General features: G+C 47.7%; 1 protein-coding gene across 8 annotated transcripts in view; it reads right to left on the bottom strand.

Annotated features, from left to right (window-relative positions):
* CELF1 (CUGBP Elav-like family member 1) overlaps positions 1–21,118 on the bottom strand; it is a 383,811-nt gene that overhangs the window by 357,997 nt on the left and 4,696 nt on the right. For all 8 annotated transcript variants that reach the window (XM_069221621.1, XM_069221615.1, XM_069221614.1 and 5 more), the window contains exon 2: positions 10,253–10,313. In XM_069221621.1, the coding sequence (XP_069077722.1) occupies positions 10,253–10,302 (50 nt within the window). In that variant the 5' untranslated portion in view covers positions 10,303–10,313. The remainder of the gene's footprint in view (positions 1–10,252; positions 10,314–21,118) is intronic.

Genomic DNA, 21,118 nt, shown 5'->3' with positions numbered 1-21,118 from the left:
ACAGTAGAGATACTTGAGCTCAGGTGGTGAACACACTATCCTACACGGTCACTCTTAACCGAAGAAAGTTATAACAAATAAAACCACCGGATGCCCGCTCTCGCTAAACGACGTTACAGACTTCTCTAGACAGCAACGGGACAACCAGGGCTGGGAGAAGAACATGCTTCACTCTGGGTAACCTTTACATTATGGGCTTTTCTACCATGGACTTTGCAGGATCTAAAACGCAAAGTGTCCAAGCATCCCCACAGCAGTCTTTTTAAAGATGGGCTAATCTGGCAGGAAGTTAAATCTTGGTCCTCAGACAGTGCGTTTTGTGATTTGGCGTAAATCGCTTCAGTAGTTTGAGAAATGATTTTAAGTTCAGATGAATGCCCCGGTATAGGCAGCTTTTACCTACATCGAACCCCCGACAGTCACCAAACCTACAATGAGAAATGAAGTTGATACGAGTAGAGAAGGGGGGACTGTTCACATTACTCTATGGAGACGTTACTCTCTGCTACACTGTTTGCAAAAAGTGAAACCCATGAGAAATACATCAGAGTATTACAAATTTACTAAGAACAGTGTACACTCCATTTGCTCAGAATAAACGTCTGAAGGTGCTAAAGATCATACGATGGTGAAAACTTTACCAACAGGCCTCTTCTGAAGCACAGCTTAATACCGGGTGCACAGTCTTCTATGTCAGTAGAAACTGCCGCACTGAGAACTCTGCCCAACAACTCAAGGCTTCTCACAATACTTAGGATGCAGCATAAACTCTGTTGGAAACGCTCCGCAGAACCAAAAAAGCTCATGAGGAACATAACGGACTCAAGTGGTCAACCGTCACCCACACAAAGTTACTCTTCAATACAAACATTTATGTGTTCAATCACCCAACACACCTATGATGCATTAGGAGCACGCGCCGTCAGTAAACAATTACACGGATTAGCTGGGGGTAGAAAAGTAACATGGTAGGTACCCCCACCACGTAAATTATAAAACAACCTGGCACACTCAGAAGTCATCAGTAATGTCATCTGAGATGAAATAAATGTCTTAGAACAGGTCATGCATGGCGGGGGCACAAGTTGGTGAACGTCTGTTTTTTAGTTCAAAATGTTAATGTTGCCCCTGACAAATGAACCTTACTATAACACTAGTTTAATCACATACTGTAGGAAGTTGGCTCTGTATGTGCTATTTCAAAGTAAGGAATAGCATGCACAGAGTCCAAGGGTTCCCCTTAGAGGTAAAATAGTGGTAAAAAGAGATAATACTAATGCTCTATTTTGTGGTAGTGTGGTCGAGCAGTAGGCTTATCCAAGGAGTAGTGTTAAGCATTTGTTGTACATACACATAGGCAATAAATGAGGTACACACACTCAGAGACAAATCCAGCCAATAGGTTTTTTGTATAGAAAAATATATTTTCTGCCCCGGTTCCAGTCTGCCAGCAGATAAGTACCCACGTCCTCAGAAGTGTTGGTTTTCCACTGGTCAAGCCGGAGGCGTCGGGTGCAGAGTGGAAAATCTCACGCTTCCGCGGGAAACATGAAGTCCTTAAAGTTGTTTCTTTGTTGAAAGAAAGTTGCAGGTTGTTGAACAGGGCCGCTGTTCACGGGAGTTTCTTGCTCCTTGGTTGCAGGGCAGTCCTCTGAGGCTTCAGAGGTCGCTGGTCCCTGTTAAATGAGTCGCTGTTGCAGTTTTCTTCGAAGTTGGGAGACGGGCCGGTAGGGCTGGGATCAAAATAGTTGTCTTCTCTGTCTTCACTGCAGGGCTTCAGGTCAGCAGTCCTTGTTAAGGTTGCAGGAATCTAATTTCCTAGGTTCTGGGAGCCCCTAAATACTCACTTTAGGGGTGTGTTTAGGTCTGGGGGGTTAGCAGCCAATGACTACTCTCCTGGAGGGGGGCTACATGCTCTTTGTGCCTCCTCCTTGAGGGGAAGGGGGCACATCCCTAATTCTATTGGGGGAATCCTCCACTCACAAGATGGAGGATTTCTAAAAGTAAGGGTCACCTCAGCTCAGGACACCTTAGGGGCTGCCCTGACTAGTGGGTGGCTCCTCCTTGTTATTCTAATTATCTCCTCCAGCCTTGCTGCCAAAAGTGGGGGCAGTGGCTGGAGGGGCGGGCAGCTCCACTAGCTGGGATGCCCTGGGGCGCTCTAACAAAAGGGGTGAGCCTTTGAGGCTCACCAGCAGGTGTTACAGTTCCTGCAGCAGGAGATAAGAAGCACCTCCACCCAGTCCTGGGGGCTGCGGGTGCAGTGCTGGTTCCAGGCGTCGGGTGCCTTGTTACAGGCAGTCTCGTTCAGGGGGAGCCTCTGGATTCTCTCTGCAGGCATTGCTGTGGGGGCTCAGGGGGTCATCTCAGGTTACTCACAGGCTCGCAGTCGCCGGGGAGTCCCCCCTGTGGTGTTTGTTCTCTGGATCTCGAGCCGGGGGCATCTGGTGCAGAGTGTGAAGTCTCACGCTTCCGGCGGGAAACGTGAAGTCTTTGAAAGTTGCTTATTTGTTGCAAAGAAGTTGCTGGTGTTGAGCAGAGCCGCTGCTCACGGGAGTTTCTTGGTCCTTTAGTCTAGGGCAGTCCTCTGAGGCTTCAGAGGTGGCTGGTCCCTGTCGGATGCATCGCTGGTAACAGGTTTTTGAAACAGGAGACAGGCCAGTAGGGCTGGGGCCAAAGCAGTAGCCTTCCGTCTTCTCTACAGGCTTGTAGGTCAGCAGTCCCTGTTTCTTCAGGTTGCAGGAATCTGGTTTCCCAGGTTCTGGGGTGCCCCTAAATACTGAATTTAGGGGTGTGTTTAGGTCTGGAAGGGCAGTAGCCAATGGCTATTGTCCTGGAGGGTGGCTACACCCTCTTTGTGCCTCCTCACTGTGGGGAAGGGGGCACAGCCCCAATCCTATTGGGGGAATTCTCCAAAACTAAGATGGAGAATTACCCAAGGCAGGGGTCACCTCAGCTCAGGACATCTTAGGGGCTGTCCTGACTGGTGATTGACGACTCCTTGTTTTTCTCATGATCTCCTCCAGCCTTGCCGCCAAAAGTGGGGGGGCAGAGGCCAGAGGGGAGGGCATCTCCACTAGCTGGGATACCCTGGGGTTGTAACAAAAGGGGTGAGCGTTTGAGGCTCACCACCAGGTGTTACAGTTCCTGCAGGAGGAGGTAAGAAGCACCTCCACCCAGTACAGGCTTTGTTCCTGGCCACAGAGTGACAAAGGCACTCACCCCATGTGGCCAGCAACATGTCTGGTGTGTGGCAGGCTAGCAGAAACTGGTCACATTACAATAGAAGTCAGATTGGTATTCAGGGGGCATCTCTAAGCTGGGTGTAAGTTACAATAAATTGCACAATGGCATCAGTGTGCATTTATTGTGCTAAGAAGTTTGATACCAAACTTCCCAGTTGTAGGAAGTTGGCTCTGTATGTGCTATTTCAAAGTAAGGAATAGCATGCAGAGTCCAAGGGTTCCCCTTAGACGTAAGATAGTGGCAAAAAGAGATAATACCAATGCTCTATTTTGTGGTAGTGTGGTCGAGCAGTAGGCGTATCAAAGGAGTAGTGTTAAGCATTTGTTGTACATACACACAGGCAATAAATGAGGAACACACACTCAGACAATTCCAAGCCAATAGGTTTTTGTATAGAAAAATATATTTTCTTAGTTTATTTTAAGAACCACAGGTTCAAATTCTACATGTAATATCTCATTTGAAAGGTATTGCAGGTAAGTACTCTAGGAACTTTGAATAACCACAATAGCATATATACTTTTTGCATAAAACACATTTAGCTGTTTTAAAAGTGGACACAGTGCAATTTTCACAGTTCCTGGGGGAGGTAAAGTAATGTTAGTTCTTGCAGGTAAGTAAACCACCTACGGGGTTCAAATTGGGGTCCAAGGTAGCCCACCGTTGGGGGTTCAGAGCAACCCCAAAGTCACCACACCAGCAGCTCAGGGCCGGTCAGGTGCAGAGGTCAAAGAGGTGCCAAAAACACATAGGCTTCAATGGAGAAGGGGTTGCCCCGGTTCCAGTCTACCAGCAGGTAAGTACCCGCGTCTTCGGAGGGCAGACCAGGGGGGTTTTGTAGGGCACACAAGTCAGCACAAAAAGTACACCCTCAGCAGGACGGGGGCGGCCGGGTTCAGTGTGCAAACACGCGTCGGGTTTCCAATTGTTTTCAATGAGAGACCAAGGGGTCTCTTCAGCGGTGCAGGCAGGCAAGGGGGGAGGGCTCCTCGGGGTAGCCACCACCTGGGCAAGGGAGAGGGCCTCCTGGGGGTCACTCCTGCACTGGAGTTCCGATCCTTCAGGTCCTGGGGGCTGCGGGTGCAGGGTCTTTTCCAGGTGTCGGGATTTCAGAGTCAGGCAGTCGCGGTCAGGGGGAGCCTCGGGATTCCCTCTGCAGGCGTCGCTGTGGGGGCTCAGGGGGACAACTTTGGTTACTCACGGTCTTGGAGTCGCCGGAGGGTCCTCCCTGTAGCGTTGTTTCTTCACCAGTCGAGTCGGGGTCGCCGGGTGCAGTGTTGCAAGTCTTACGCTTCTTGCGGGGATTGCAGGGGTCTTTAAATCTGCTCCTCTGGATACAAAGTTGCAGTCTTTGTTGAACAGAGCCGCTGTTCTCAGGAGTTTCTTGGTTTCTTGGAAGCAGGGCAGTCCTCTGAGGATTCAGGGGTCGCTGGTCCTGGGGAAAGCGTCGCTGGAGCAGTTTACTTCTGAAGGCAGGAGACAGGCCGGTAGGACTGGGGCCAAAGCAGTTGGTGTCTTCTTTCTTCTTCTGCAGGGGTTTTTCAGCTCAGCAGTCCTCTTCTTCTTGTAGTTGCAGGAATCTAAATTCTTAGGTTCAGGGAAGCCCTTAAATACTAAATTTAAGGGCGTGTTTAGGTCTGGGGGGTTAGTAGCCAATGGCTACTAGCCCTGAGGGTGGGTACACCGTCTTTGTGCCTCCTCCCAAGGGGAGGGGGTCACATTCCTATCCCTATTGGGGGAATCCTCCATCTGCAAGATGGAGGATTTCTAAAAGTTAGAGTCACTTCAGCTCAGGACACCTTAGGGGCTGTCCTGACTGGCCAGTGACTCCTCCTTGTTATTCTCATTATTTTCTCTGGCCTTGCCGCCAAAAGAGGGGCCGTGGCCGGAGGGGGCGGGCAACTCCACTAGCTGGAGTGCCCTGCGGTGCTGGAACAAAGGGGGTGAGCCTTTGAGGCTCACCGCCAGGTGTTACAGCTCCTGCCTGGGGGAGGTGTTAGCATCTCCACCCAGTGCAGGCTTTGTTACTGGCCTTAGAGTGACAAAGGCACTCTCCCCATGGGGCCGGCAACATGTCTCGAGTGTGGCAGGCTGCTAGAACCAGTCAGCCTACACAGGTAGTTTGTTAAGGTTTCAGGGGGCACCTATGAGGTGCCCTCTGGGGTGTATTTCACAATAAAATGTACACTGGCATCAGTGTGCATTTATTGTGCTGAGAAGTTGGATACCAAACTTCCCAGTTTTCAGTGTAGCCATTATGGTGCTGTGGAGTTCGTGTTTGACAGACTCCCAGACCATATACTCTTATGGCTACCCTGCACTTACAATGTCTAAGGTATTGCTTAGACACTGTAGGGGCACAGTGCTCATGCACTGGTGCCCTCACCTATGGTATAGTGCACTCTGCCTTAGGGCTGTAAGGCCTGCTAGAGGGGTGACTTATCTATACTGCATAGGCAGTGTGAGGTTGGCATGGCACCCTGAGGGGAGTGCCATGTCGACTTACTCGTTTTGTCCTCACCAGCACACACAAGCTGGCAAGCAGTGTGTCTGTGCTGAGTGAGGGGTCTCCAGGGTGGCATAAGGCATGCTGCAGCCCTTAGAGACCTTCCCTGGCATCAGGGCCCTTGGTACCAGGGGTACCAGTTACAAGGGACTTATCTGGATGCCAGGGTGTGCCAATTGTGGAGACAAAGGTACAGTTTTAGGGAAAGAACACTGGTGCTGGGGCCTGGTTAGCAGGCCTCAGCACACTTTCAAATCGTAACTTAGCATCAGCAAAGGCAACCTCTTCTCTGCAGTAAGCAGTACCGTAACCCCTCTAGGGCATGGAACAGAATTAGTTATTTCAGCTGGGCTCCTGACTAAGTCTGTCTCCAAGCAGGGGTTTGTGCAACTGAATGTGAGGCAGAGCGTAGATGTCTGGTAGGCTACTAAAAGTGTAACTGGCTGTTCAAGTACGCTGCTCCAGTGCTGTGTAGAGGTTTGTCAAGTGAGCACGAGGAGTTTGAATTGGGTTGTGGATAGGGAGCCAGAGAAGGCTCTTGAGGTGCAATGTGGGTGCAGCACAAGAGGTAAAGTATGAGTCTTTAAGTGGTTTTCTGGATGGTGTAAAGAGTGTGGACGAGATTGTCGTGACCCCATTGTAGTTTGTCTGGGCACAGTATTCGGCTTAGCTTAGGCTTGAGGCCTGGCCTCTTTTACCTAGATAATATGCTCTGTTTCTACTTATTTTATTCATTTTAGTATTCATTTTAGCACAGCTTGTTTTAACCGCAATGTTTTTATTTTCATATTCAGTGAGCGTCACCATCAGGGAGTGTCACCATCAGGTACGTACTTGTATCAGGCTTCCGTGCAAGAAGCAAACACGTCCCCCATGTAAACATCTTGTGGGACAAAGGACATTTGAGGAGGTTCCAGCCAATATCTTCCATCGCTACTGCATGCCGGTTTGCGGCCGACCTCAGCCTGTGTGTCTCCGCGGAGCCTGATCTGGAGACTGGAGGCCTGACCCTGTACCACAGTAACCGGGGTGGGATGTGCTTTTCATGGACACTGCACGGACAGATTTGGCTTACCTCGCCATGCTCTTGCTAAGGGGCTAGAGATTAGGTATTAGGTAATATTCGTTGCATTGCAATATGTTGGGGTTGTTTATATTCACATCTATGCCTTTCACAATCTTGATTTTGTTTTTCCTCAGTATCCTCATCATTGCAGCTCATGTATTGTGTCGTAGATTGCAGTCTTTCCAATAGATGTATTGAAAACTCTCCTGCATCTCCTTTCTCTCCTAGGTGTATGTGTAAGAGACTTGTATGGGGATAGAAAAGGGCACGGCTCATTTACCACGTTTTCCCTGAGTGGTTCTCAGAGTGCCATGCGCTAGGCTGCCACAAATCACCTTTATCAGTTGCCAACTAACGTAGGAGTGACTCACTCGCCTACAAGCAGAGCTGCTGCCGCTCCAAATTTAGCAGTCTTGTTATACTAGAGTCCTTGGGTCAGGATTCTGGCAAAAAGTCACACTGCGTTGACTCGTGCCATCATGTTGAGCTTGTCTAGGATGATTCCGAGATTTCTTCCGGGGTCAGTGGGTACGAGTTGTTCCTAGCTGAGATGGCCACCAAGTTAAGTCGTATGGAGAGTTCTTTTTTCCAAAGACTTGTCTTTGCCATGATTATGCAGTTGGTTCTGGAGGTGTGTAAGGAAATGCCTCCTTGGCATGGTTACCCCCTGACTTTTTGCCTTTGCTGATGCTATGTTTTGATTTGAAAGTGTGCTGAGGCCTGCTAACCAGGCCCCAGCACCAGTGTTCTTTCCCTAACCTGTACTTTTGTTTCTACAATTGGCACACCCTGGCATCCAGGTAAGTCCCTTGTAACTGGTACCCCTGGTACCAAAGGGCCCTGATGCCAGGGAAGGTCTCTAAGGGCTGCAGCATGTCTTATGCCACCCTAGGGACCCCTCACTCAGCACAGACACTGCTTGCCAGCTTGTGTGTGCTGATGAGGACAAAACAAGTAAGTCGACATGGCACTCCCCTCAGGGTGCCATGCCAACCTCACACTGCCTATGCAGTAAAGATAAGTCACCCCTCTAGCAGGCCTTACAGCCCTAAGGCAGGGTGCACTATACCATAGGTGAGGGCACCAGTGCATGAGCACTGTGCCCCTACAGTGTCTAAGCAAAACCTTAGACATTGTAAGTGCAGGGCAGCCATAAGAGTATATGGTCTGGGAGTCTGTCAAACATGAACTCCACAACACCATAATGGCTACACTAAAAACTGGGAAGTTTGGTATCAAACTTCTCAGCACAATAAATGCACACTGATGCCAGTGTACATTTTATTGTAGAATACACCCCAGAGGGCATCTTAGAGATGCCCCCTGAAAACATACCCGAATTTCAGTGTGGGCTGACTAGTTTGACAGCCTGCCACACACCAGACATGTTGCTGACCACATGGGGAGAGTGCCTTTGTCACTCTGTGGCTAGTAACAAAGCCTGCACTGGGTGGAGATGCTATCACCTCCCCCAGTCAGGAGCTGTAACACCTGGAGGTGAGCATCAAAGGCTCACCCCCTTTGTTCCAGCACCACAGGGCATTCCAGCTAGTGGAGTTGCCCGCCCCCTCCGGCCACGGCCCCACCTTTGGCGGCAAGGCCGGAGGAGATAATGAGAAAAACAAGGAGGAGTCACTGACCAGTCAGGACGGCCCCTAAGGCAACCTGAGCTGAAGTGACTCTGACTTTTAGGAATCCTCCATCTTGCAGATGGAGGATCCCCCCAATAGGGATAGGAATGTGACCCCCTCCCCTTGGGAGGAGGCACAAAGAGGGTGTACCCACCCACAGGGCTAGTAGCCATTGGCTACTAACCCCCCAGACCTAAACACGCCCTTAAATTTAGTATTTAAGGGCTCCCCTGAACCTAGGAACGCAGATTCCTGCAACCTAAGAAGTAGAGCTCTGCTAAGCTGAAAAACCCTGCAGAGAAGACGGAAACACCAACTGCTTTGGCCCCAGCTCTACAGGCCTGTCTCCCCACTTCTAAAGACACTGCTCCAGCGACGCTCTCCCCAGGGACCAGCGACCTCTGAATCCTCAGAGGACTGCCCTGCTCTAGAAGGACCAAGAAACTCCCGAGGACAGCGGCTCTGTTCACCCAAGTCTGCAACTTTGTTTCAAAGGAGCAACTTCAGGACAACTGCGTCTCCCGCTGGAAGTGTGAGACTTGCTACTCTGCACCCGACGCCCCCGGCTCGACTTGTGGAGAAACAACACTTCAGGGAAGACTCCCTGGCGACTACGAGACTGTGAATAGCCAGAGTTGCCCCCCATTGATTTACATTGGAAACCAGACGCATGTTTGCACACTGCACCCGGCCGCCCCCGTGCTGCTGAGGGTGTACTTTCTGGGCTAACTTGTGTCCCCCCCGGTGCCCTACAAAACCCCCCTGGTCTGGCCTCCGAAGTCGCGGGTACTTACCTGCCGGCAGACTGGAACCGGGGCACCCCCTTCTCCATTGAAGCCTATGCGTTTTGGGCACCACTTTGACCTCTGCACCTGACCGGCCCTGAGCTGCTGGTGTGCTAACTTTGGGGTTGCCCTGAACCCTCAACGGTGGGCTACCTTGGACCCAAACTTGAACCCCGTAGGTGGTTTACTTACCTGCAAGAACTAACAAACTCTTACCCCCCCTAGGAACTGTGAAAATTGCACTGTCTAGTTTTAAAATAGCTATATGTGATTTATTTGAAAAGTATATATGCTATTGCGATTATTCAAAGTTCCTAAAGTACTTACCTGCAATACCTTTCATTTGAAGTATTACATGTAAAATTTGAACCTGTGGTTCTTAAAATAAACTAAGAAAATATATTTTTCTATACAAAAACCTATTGGCCTGGAATTGTCTTTGGGTGTGTGTTCCTCATTTATTGCTTGTGTGTGTACAACAAATGCTTAACACTACTCCTTTGAAAAGCCTACTGCTCGACCACACTACCACAAAATAGAGCATTAGTATTATCTCTTTTTGCCACTATCTTACCTCTAAGGGGAACCCTTGGACTCTGTGCATACTATTCCTTACTTTGAAATAGTGCATACAGAGCCAACTTCCTACAAGGTGGTTGTTTAAAACATAAAAAAAATAAAAAGTGTATTAGTCTAGCATTCTCCTAGGATAATCCATGTAAAATAAATCAGTATTGAGAAGCAATCTATATAGGAGACAAATAAGGAGGTTGCAATCACAGTAGTAAGTCTGTCTGAAGAGACCAAGGTAACAAGATGAAAGCCTGGAATTAAGCCATGATTAAACAAAATATACAAGCCACCAATAGTCAGTCGTACCGTTTTGTGTGTCCGTCCATATCAGCCTTTGAACATATTAGGTGCCAGACACTGTTCACTATGTCATTCAGGAAAATACTACCCCTGCAATATTAACATAAAGCCATGAAATCAGGGAACAAGATGTTCTAGGACTTACCGCAAATTATCCTCAGACCAGCTCAATTCGTCTTCTAAGTCAATACTCATACTTTAAACGGCTGTTGGACAAAACAAATAAAATGGTGAAATAGCATCACAAGAAATTTGGGTGCACACACAACTGGGTGTATGAAAGCATAAATGGTTATATTGTCACAAATATCCCAGAGCTCCAAAGGCCAGAAAAGACCTCATCTAGCAAAGACAAGTGGTATAATGGTTAATGGTAAGTTGTTCAAAATGTAGACAATAGGTGAACCGGGCCGTTTGCAAATTAATTTACACTTTCCCTGGGCGGGAGCAGAAATCTATGGATCTGCAAAGGAGCCACTGAGTAATGGCCGGGGTAAGGGAGGGGGGGGGGGGGGGGGTGGGGGGGGGTGACACATGAGCGAAATAATCACTTGGAAAGGGTTTGAGAAAACAAGTTATAAGACAGTGCACATTAGGGTGTGACAAGTCCACACTAGTTTTGTTCTTATTTGAGACACTATTAGGACTGCAACGGTCATCGTGATTAGATTTGGGTGAGCCAGGAGACTATTTATCTAAAGTTCATGTTCTCATCCAGTGTTACAGTAGAAGTAAAGCACAGTCTTAAGTTCCTCTAACGTTCCTTATGGCATTCTAAGGTACAGCAGTTCATACAGCACACACACACACACACTCCAATTCACCACAGAGAAGACACTAAAGGACGTCCTTCAACAACTCAACAATCAGGCTTTAAGTCTGCAAGCAGTACAGGAAATAAAGCAGACTTCTCAACTATATACGCTAATTAAATGATCCCTAGAAGAGTATTCAATCACTTCCTTTCTTTTGCAATAATCAGCCAGAAATAAAAGGTTAGCATGTTTTTATCAAAAGGTGGTTTAAGACTGTAGAAAATGAACCAAAAGCCCTAATCTGCAGTAGGATTAACTTCAAGAAAGCCATCACGGACTAGAAAAAACAAGTGTGGCATTAGGACTCCAAAAGGAGAAATCAGACGCAGGTGGTTAGGGACAAGACGAGCTGCTACATTCACCTAACAAATCTCTCCAAAACTAGCTGTTAAATTTGTAGACCCACTACCGAGACAGTATCTTGCATGCGCAGGTGATATCAAGTCTGAAGTGCAGTATCCCTCAAAAGGAGAAGACCGTTGAGATGTCTGAAGTTCCTGATTACTCATATGTGATGCACTGGTATTTGTAGGACAACAAAACAGAAATGGCCCTATTAACCTTGAGGCCAAGAAACTTGCATTTAGCTCAATCAGATACCAAAAGTGGAAAAAAGAAAACAGCCTCCCTCCCACAGGAGAACATTACCCTCATTCATTTCCCCATGCTGCATGGCACCAGTATTATGATCCGAGGGCATCAGTAAGCTACTCTTTTGATGCCCACATTGCTGCCTGGCAGTTGTCCAGGACTGGGACTTCATGAGCTGATGCCGTGGTCACAGCTTTTCCCCTGGTGGAATGGGCCCTTAAACCCTCAGGAGGCTGCTTCTTAGCCAGGGGGTAGCAGATCCTGATAAAGAACGACCCAGCGCAAAATGGTTCGCTTCTGTACTGCCAGAACTGTCTTTGCTACCACAGATCCCACAAAGAGTTGATTCGGAACTCTTGTGCTATCAAGGTAGAACTACAACGCTCTTTTTGGGTCCAGCCAATGGGGACACTCTTCCTCAGAGGAATGCGGGGGAGCAAAAAGAGGTGGGTCAATCAATCAAGCATTTGTAAAGCACACTACTCACCCGCTAGGGACTCAAGGCGGGAGAGGGGTGATGGGAGGGTACTGGTACTGCTCGAATAACCAAGTGAATAACCAAGTCTTGAGGAGTTTCCTGATGGTCAGGAGGTCCTGGGTCTGTCGTAAGTGGGTGGGGAGCTTGTTCCAGGTCTTGGCAGCGAGGTGGGAAAAGGATCTGCCACCAGCTGTAGTTCGATGGATGCGAGGGACGGTGGCGAGGGCAAGCAAACCAGGCCCCAGCACCAGTGTTCTTTCCCTAAACTGTACCTTTGTCTCCACAATTGGCACAACTCTGGCACTCAGGTAAGTCCCTTGTAACTGGTACCCCTGGTACCAAGGGCCCGGATGCCAAGGAAGGTCTCTAAGGGCTGCAGCATGTCTTATGCCTCCCTAGGGAACACTCACTCAGCACATGCACACTGCTTCACAGCTTGTGTGTGCTGGTGGGGAGAAAATGACTAAGTCGACATGGCACTCCCCTCAGAGTGCCATGCCAACCTCACACTGCCTATGGCATAGATAAGTCACCCCTCTAGCAGGCCTTACAGCCCTAAGGCAGTGTGGACTATACCACAGGTGAGGGCATAGGTGCATGAGCACTATGCCCCTACAGTGTCTAAGCAAAACCTTAGACATTGTAAGTGCAGGGTAGCCATAAGAGTATATGGTCTGGGAGTCTGTCAAACAGGAACTCCACAGCACCATAATGGCTACACTGAAAACTGGGAAGTTTGGTATCAAACTTCTCAGCACAATAAATGCACACTGATGCCAGTGTGCAATTTATTGTAAAATACACCCAGAGGGCATCTTCGAGATGCCCCCTGGAAACATATCCGACTTCCAGTGTAGGCTAACTAGTTTCTGCCAGCCTGCCCCACACCAGACATGTTGTTGGTCACATGGGGAGAGTGCCTTTGTCACTGTGGCCAGGAACAAAGCCTGTACTGGGTGGAGGTGCTCCCCCTGCAGGAACTGTAACACCTGGCGGTTATTGTTAATACACTGCACAGTTTTAACAGTAAAGCTGCAAGTTAGTGGGAAGGTTTTTGGACATTTGAAAATTTACTGTCTGTAAATGACAGTGCGCTACCACATCAAACTTTCGTAATATATTTATTAAAAGTGAGTGTTTAAACAAACTAAGTAACACTCCTGCCCTAATGGCAAAGCTATTAGTAATCTAAGAGGCAAGTCATGCATGGATCATGTGTACCTTGTATGTGGGATCGATTATACAAGGAGCAAACGTTTTGTGTATTTATTTAATCAAACAAGAGGATTTTTTTTAATTTTATTTACACCAGAAATGCTGAACTCACATTTGGAGGTGCACTCATGTGAGAATGAAGAAAAAGGTGACTGTAAAATACAATATTTGCCTAGGATCACCCAATTTGAGACCGGTTTCTGGGTCAAGTACATTACAATTAGGTTGAGTAGATTATTCAAGCTACTCGACCTGCAGGTCTAGTAACATTTTTATGATTTTTCAAGTCCTGGTATCAGATAGCTGCTGCAAGAGTAGCAAAGTGTACTCGAACAGCAGAAAGAAGTGCAATCAATGCGACGCCCCCAAATTCTGCTTGCGTTGTGGAATCTTGCAGAGTTTTTATGTAACACCGAGGGGTAAAACTCAGCGAGTTCCACCCATGCTTACTGATCTCTAAATCTGTGCTCTTCCCTATAAAACAAGGCACAGCCACGTCTAATTCTGCACTGAAGGGTCAGGCCAAAGCTAACATTCAGCTAGGGACCTGCAACCTTATCATGCTCTCCAAAGTCCTAACACAAATCAGAAGCTGCAGTAACACAGATGAGAGGACAAATAATGAACCCAAGCTGACCTCAGTCGCCACAGTGTGAAGTTTCAACACAATAAGAGATGGAAGCAGATATCTTCTCACAAGATAAAAATCACCAGAGACCAAAAATCAACTGGCACAGATGGAAACGCCTAAATGGAAGATTGATAAACTACCCATTCACTGCAGGTGCTAGAGCATGCAAACTTATCTCACAAGCTATTAAAGATTCCGGCCAGGCCGTGCGCTATCACTCTAGCAGCCTATACATACCACTCAACCAGGACTGTCATCCCCAAGATGGTGGAAAACAAGCTAGCTGAGGATACCCACCTCCCTCCCCATGCCCAGGTGATCCTTACCCCCTCAACAAACCTTCGTCCCATTTCCATATATTTCTCCACAAATCCCTTCACCAGCTCCTTTTGTTGTATCGCTGATCCACCTACAGGCCAACACACACTACAACTTCAATTCACCATCATGTTACAAATCTTTCAGGGCTACCCACCACTGATAATACATTGAAAGCATTTCACCACCTGATCCTTAACACTTGCCTGAGCATCACTGAAGCATGGCTACAAAGTGTCAGGTCCACATCTTGACAAATGGCATACCAATGGACCAAATTCAGAGATAAAACTATCACAGAAAGACCAGTCGAGGTAGTCCTCAAATTCCTAATCAGCCACCTTATTTCATGATTGTTCTGCCAGGGAACAAAAAGTTACCCACTAATCATCCAGACAAACTTCAGGTGCTCACCTCCACTAATATACAGGCTTTCACTGTACCCAGCCTTCACAGACTGCATCCACAACCCTATCCTGACATTTCTACCAGTGACAACAACCTTTGTATTTAGGGTGATTTGAAAAGCTAGTTCAAACACCCAGGTCAGTCTTAAACCACACCCTTCTTTTTGGATCTAGAAGCACTGAAAGCTCTCCAACTGGTCGCTGGTGCTACTTACAGCTAAAAACCCTAATCAATCTTTGCAAGGCCGGGATAAATGGTTATGTGATCCCATTAAACCATTGGTGTAAAACATGCAAAAATATACACAAGACACTAGAAGGCCTATAAAAAAAATAAAAAGCTTAATTGCACTTGTTGATCCACACAAGAAAGAATAAGAGCCTGATTTAGAGTTTGCGAAGGGGTTACTCCGTCAAAGATGACACATATGTCTAGTCCGCCTTATTACAACTATATTACACCCTATGGCACTACTGATAAGGGGTCTGTGAAGGAGTAACAACCTCCTCCAAAATGTAAGTTGGGCTGCAAAATATAAAAGGCCACACGCTTGCTACTAATCTGTTTAAACATACATTTATGTACATTTGTAGGGCTACAGTGATCACAGTCAAGTATATATAATTTACAGGTTTATTCAAAATGTTCACAAGCATCGTCTCTGTAGGAGGCTGGCCTGGTTTGTAGTAGGTACCTAAGGTACGTACACCTTATACCAGGTCCAGTTATCCCTTATTAGTGAAATGTAGGCAGTGTCTAGAAGCCAGGCTCTCTAGGGGTAGCTGTGGATGAGCAGCCAAGGCTGAACTAGGAGACATGCAAAGCTCTTGCAATACCACTGTAGTCACACAGTACTCACACACATGGAAGAAAATACTCAGTGTTACAAAAATGAAGGTACTTTATTTTAGTGACACAAATGCCAAAATTACCAGAGAGACTATGGGCCATATGTACGAACACATTTTCCCATAGACACAGAATGGGTTAAACCCTTTGCTACATCTCGCCCTATATTCCCATAGGAGGTAATACACAAATTATATACACTAGTATGCAGAAATAGTCATAAAAACAGTCAGAAAACAGAGCAATTAGTGTGAAATCACAATAGTTAGAAATAGGCCTAGGAGGGAACACAAACCATATACTAAGAAAGTGGATTCCGAAAGTCGGTTTCCCACCTAGGCAAGTGTAGTGTGTAGAGGGGCTCTGTGAGTATTAGAAAAACACCAAAGGCAAGTAATAGAACCCAACCCAGAGCCCAGAAAAGCAGGAGTGAATCACAGTAACTTTCCTAGAACACACAAGAACACGAAAAAGAAAATAATGCAAGAACCAGAAGAGACTGCAAGACACCAACGACGGATTTCTGGACCTGAAGACCTGTGGAAGAAGGGGACCCAGTCCAAGAAGCACAGAAGAGTCCGGGGAGAACAGGAGCCCCTGCTAACCGGGATGAAGGTGCAAAAGAAGAACCACCGGTGAAAAACAACAGTCAGTACTGCACCCAAGAAGACGGATGCGTGTTCCTGGTTGGTGCAGATGATGTTCCACGTCGGATAGATGACTGCAGTCTGGTCAGCGTAGCTGGATTCCACCAACAAACCTTGGCACATGCAAAGCTCGTGGGAAATGGCGCTGCCCGGAACCTGGTGGACTCTACCCAGGAGGGAGTCAGAGGGGGCTCTCAGCAACTCAGAGAGCCCTCAAAAGACCAGGTAGCATGAAATGAGTCACACAGCACAGGTGCAAAAGGAGGCTCAAGCAGCAGTACACAAAGGGATCCCACGCCGCTGGAGAACCACTCAGGAAGCTGTGCATCACAGGATAGAGTGCTGGGGGCCGGAGCTGTGCGGTGCACAAATAACTTCTTGGAAGGATACCAACAAGCCTTGGCAACTGCAAAACACATGGGGCACTTGCGTGGGGAGGCAAGCTCTTACCACCACCAAAGTTGTACAGTAAGACGTCAGGACCACTACAGTCCACCACCTGTGACGCAGGATCCACGCAACTCAGCAGGAGAGGGGACCCACGCAGCCAGTCATCGATGCAGCGAGGTGCCTGCTGAAGCAGGGAACTGACTCCTTCACTCCAAGGGAAATTCCTTCATTCTTCTGGTGCAGGCTAAAGACAGGCAGTCCTCAGAGGATGCATGACCCAGAAACAGTTGCAATTGCTGGCAGGAGCTGAAGATACAATGTTGCAGAAGTCGTCTTTGCTTCTTTGTTGCAGTTTCTTCAGTGAGAAGGTGAAGTGGAGGATGCAGAGGATTCCTGCTGAAGTCTTGCAATCTGAATAACCACCCAAAAGAGAGATACTAAATAGCCCTGAAAGGGGGATTGGTCAGCTAAACACTTAAACACGTATCAGAGGAGGGCTCTGACGTCACCTGCTGGCACTGGCCACTCAGATGCTCCCAGAGTTCCCTGCCAACCTTGAATCCAAGATGGCAAAACCCAGGGACCCTCTGGAGGAGCTCCGAGCACCACCCCGGGGGTGGTGGTGGACAGGGGAGTGGTCACTCCCCTTTCCTTTGTCCTGTTTCACGTCCGAGCAGGGACTGGGGGTCCCTGAACCAGTGTGGACTGGTTTATGCAAGGAAGGCACCGAATGTGCCCTTCAAAGCATTTCCAGTGGCTCGGGAGACTACACCTACCAAGCCTGTAACACATATTTCCAAAGGGAAAGGGTGTAACACCCCTCTCCCAAAGGAAATTCTTTGTTCTGCCTTCCTGGGCTTGAGCTTCTCAAGCGACAGGAGAGCAGAAACCTGTCTGAGAAGTGGCAGCAGCTGGGGCTGCCGGGAAAACATCAGAAGGCTGGAACGGCAATACTGGGGGTCCTCTAAGAAGCCCTCAGAGTGCATGGAATCATGCAACCAATGCTTGCAAAGGCATGGGGGTATGATTCCTACATGTTTGATACCAAACGTGCCTATCTTCGGAGTTAGCATTATGTAGCTGGACATAGGTAGTGACCTATTTCCAGTACATGTGTAAAATGGCATCCTAGCACTCATGAAGTCCAGGAAAATGGTTGTGGGAGCACCTGTGCTAGCACAGGGGTGCCCTCACACACAGGTACGCTGTTAGGGCCAGAGGGCCTCCAATAGGGGTGACTTATAAGTGACCTGGTGCATGGCAATGAAAGGGTGCATGCACCTTTTCACACAGGCTGCAATGGAAAGCCTGCAGAAGCCTTTGCACGTGCTCCCTATGGGTGACAAAAGAAATGCTGCAGCCCATAGGGATCCCCCGGAACCCCAATGCCCTGGGTACCATATAGTAGGGACTTATAAGGTGGGACCAGTATGCCAATTTTGGGTGAAATACTGGGTTACGAGTATGCAACAACAAAATTTAGAGGAGAGAAAGAGCATAATCAATGGGGTCCTGGTTAGCAGGATCCCAGTGAACGCAGTCAAGCACACTGACATCAGGTAGAAAATGGGGTAAGCATGGCAAAAAGAGGGTACTTTCCTACAGTCTACAATTCACAAGTAGACTTACTAATTTTTACATTAAAATGTTATAATGGGTAGGCTCCACCCCACACACACCAAAGCAAGTACAGACCCTTACCAAAGATCGTAACTTCTGCTTCAGTCAGCATGACACACACATTCGCTTTACACAACTAAATAGGCAGTGTGGTGGCTCCTAACAGTGGCGAACTACCCCACTAGGTCATAGTGGGCTCAGTGTCACATACATATAGGTAATCTCCCTGCAAGTGTCCACTGCGGACCGTACAGAAACAGAAAAATAAAGCATGGTTCAGAACATATCAAAGAACACAACAGAATCATGTTTGGGTTTGCACAGAAAAAAGATTTGCATTGTTCAGCCAATACAAGTCCAATAATGAACTACTCCATGGTAGGCTTGTCCAACATACCAGACTACGGGACACTACGTGGGCCCCCTAGTCATTGAATGAGTCATGTGAGGGCATTATTTATTTACTCTTGGTATGTCCAAGGTTGTGGGTCCCATGGGAAAAAAAGACCATGCACACCTGAGTAAGAGGCTTGCTTCGGACTGTAGAAGAGCTAGCAAAAGACCGGGCCCACTGGCATCAATGTGTTAACTCGAGCCTGATTAGGCATCAAAGGCCACTCACAACAGCAGCCAAACCCAACATGTCAAAACATAGGACAAGAGATAATCCACAAAACTTTTGTGCATCCTTCTCTTTTCAGTCCACTTAGGATGTGTAAAAAGTCAAGAAAATCCATTAGTAGGAAGGAGCAGCATTCAAAATTATAATTTGGAATGTGCCCTGACTCACTCAATATCCATTTTATCATGCATAATTACGCCAATAAACATTTAATTAATGATGCATCACTAATAGAATTTTTTTTTAGCACTTATCATCCAACAGAGTGGCATTCTTTTTCTGAACATCAGAAGACCAAAACCTCCATGAATTCAAGTTTATTCCAGGCAGAAAAAACAGAGTTGCCTGCACCATGGCAACCCAACTCAATAAGTTAGGCTTCCTCCTACACCTCAGAACCAAAAAAAAAAAAAAAAAAAACTAACCGGCGGAGCCTTTCAAGGATCGTGCCGCCCAACACACTTCAATGTCTATATGACACCCCTAGCAGACATCAACAAAGCTCACTGCATCAAAATAGTATAGCACGCCGACAACACACAGCTCATCATCTCCCTTACCGACTCAACTAGCACCGCCAAAGCAAACGTAACCAACTGAAAGAGAAACATTGACGCTTGGATGAAAAACTGCCTGCAGATCAAAACAAAGTGGCAACAACTCCTCCTGTTGGAAGCCCTCCGAACTTGGCTCCTCACCTCCCTTGGAGACCATGCCAAGAACCTCAAGATCATTCTGGACACCAACCTCTCCATGAGCAGACAGATCAACGCAGTTGTCTCATCATGCCTCCACATCCTGCAAATGCTACACAAGATTTGAGTGGGTTGTACTTAACACCAGATGAACAGTCACCCAAGCGTTTCTCACAAGTAGACTTGACTGCAGAAACACCACTTCGGAATTCCAGCCCATGTTCTACACAGACTGCAAACCACCCAGAATGCCAGCGCCAGACTCAACCTGAACATAACTCAAAATAACCACATCTCTCCACAACTCAACAACCTCCACTGGCCCCCAGTGCAGGAAAGATGCAAGTTCAAACTATTTACCCACACCTACAAAGCTCTCCACAACACCGGCCCAGCGTACCTCAACCACTACCTCAACTCCTACCAACCCACCAGACATCTTCAATCTGTATCCCAGACAAGAGCACACCTCCCTTGCCTCATGGCAACCATAACCCAAGGACACTTCTCATACATTGCAGCCAAGACATGGAACGATCACCCACAACACGACAGAGCCTCCCCCGCCTTCCGAAGGCACAGCAATACATAGCTCTTGTAGACGACTGACACTGATAGCTCACAGCCAATTGCAATTTCCAGTACTATGTGTTTCATTGCTCATTTACAGAATGGGAACCTTCTGACACTTGCTCTACTGTAAAAAACAGAACTATCTGTTTCACCACATGGTGGTCCGTGGAGCGAGGAACAACACTAAGCCACCAATCTCAGATGGAATCTGGAGATCACCCAGATATCCACTCTAATATACCCGGACCAATTGGGATTTGTCCAGAGACAGAACATCTTGCATAACCTAAGACGACTAGCCCGTATATGCCATGCCCCGCCTTTACAAAATGACGATGCCCTGGCATCCCTAGATTTCGAGCAAGCATTTGATTCCCTGAACTGGGAGTATTTATGGTGTGTACTCCGGGAGTTCAGTCTAGGCGTCAGATACATTCAATGGATTTGTTCGCTCTACCCAGATTCATATGCTCAAGTACGTTCTGAGGGAGTAGTCTCAGAACCCTTCCGACTACATAGAGGAATTCTTTAACCACTCCTGTTTGCCACAGCAATGAAACCTCTAGCGGGGACCTGCAGTAGGCACTGGGTCTAAGGGACTACACCCCCAGAGACCACTACTGTGGTCTCATTATGGGCAGATGACGTGTTGGTGTATTTGCAAAGACCCACATACTCTGCACTTATCCTACTTAACGCTATGCGAGCATTTGAAGAGATCTCGAAGCGAGTCAACCCGAAGAAGTCAAAATTATTCCCACTGGGCAGAATGGCAAGGGTGCCTGCTGAGGATTTGCCCAGAGCAGGGTTTCCCTGGGAACAGTGAGAATTCTGTTCTCTGTATCCAGCTAACACATTCGGCTCCAACTTGGAGAGGAAATCGACCAAGTGGTGGAGGGTATACAGTGCTCAATCCATTTCAAGATAGCTATAACCAAAACAACAATCCTTCCTCGTTGTCTTTATGCCCTACAGAGCACACTGTATAAGACACCCGCAGCATTTCTTCCGGACTCCTGATGGACTGACAGTGGCCCTGCTCTGGGGATCCTGGCGTCAACACGTACGCCTGTCAACTTAAACAAAAAATGGGTGCGCAATGTTCCCGACCTGGAACTTTACTACATGGCAGCTAAGCTACAGCATGCAGCACACTGGC

The sequence above is a fragment of the Pleurodeles waltl genome, chromosome 3_1 (genome assembly GCF_031143425.1).
Source record: "Pleurodeles waltl isolate 20211129_DDA chromosome 3_1, aPleWal1.hap1.20221129, whole genome shotgun sequence".
NCBI classification, from domain to species: Eukaryota; Metazoa; Chordata; class Amphibia; order Caudata; family Salamandridae; genus Pleurodeles; species Pleurodeles waltl.
The sequence above is the reverse complement of the archived record's forward strand: the minus strand, read 5'-3'. Positions and strand labels throughout refer to the sequence as shown.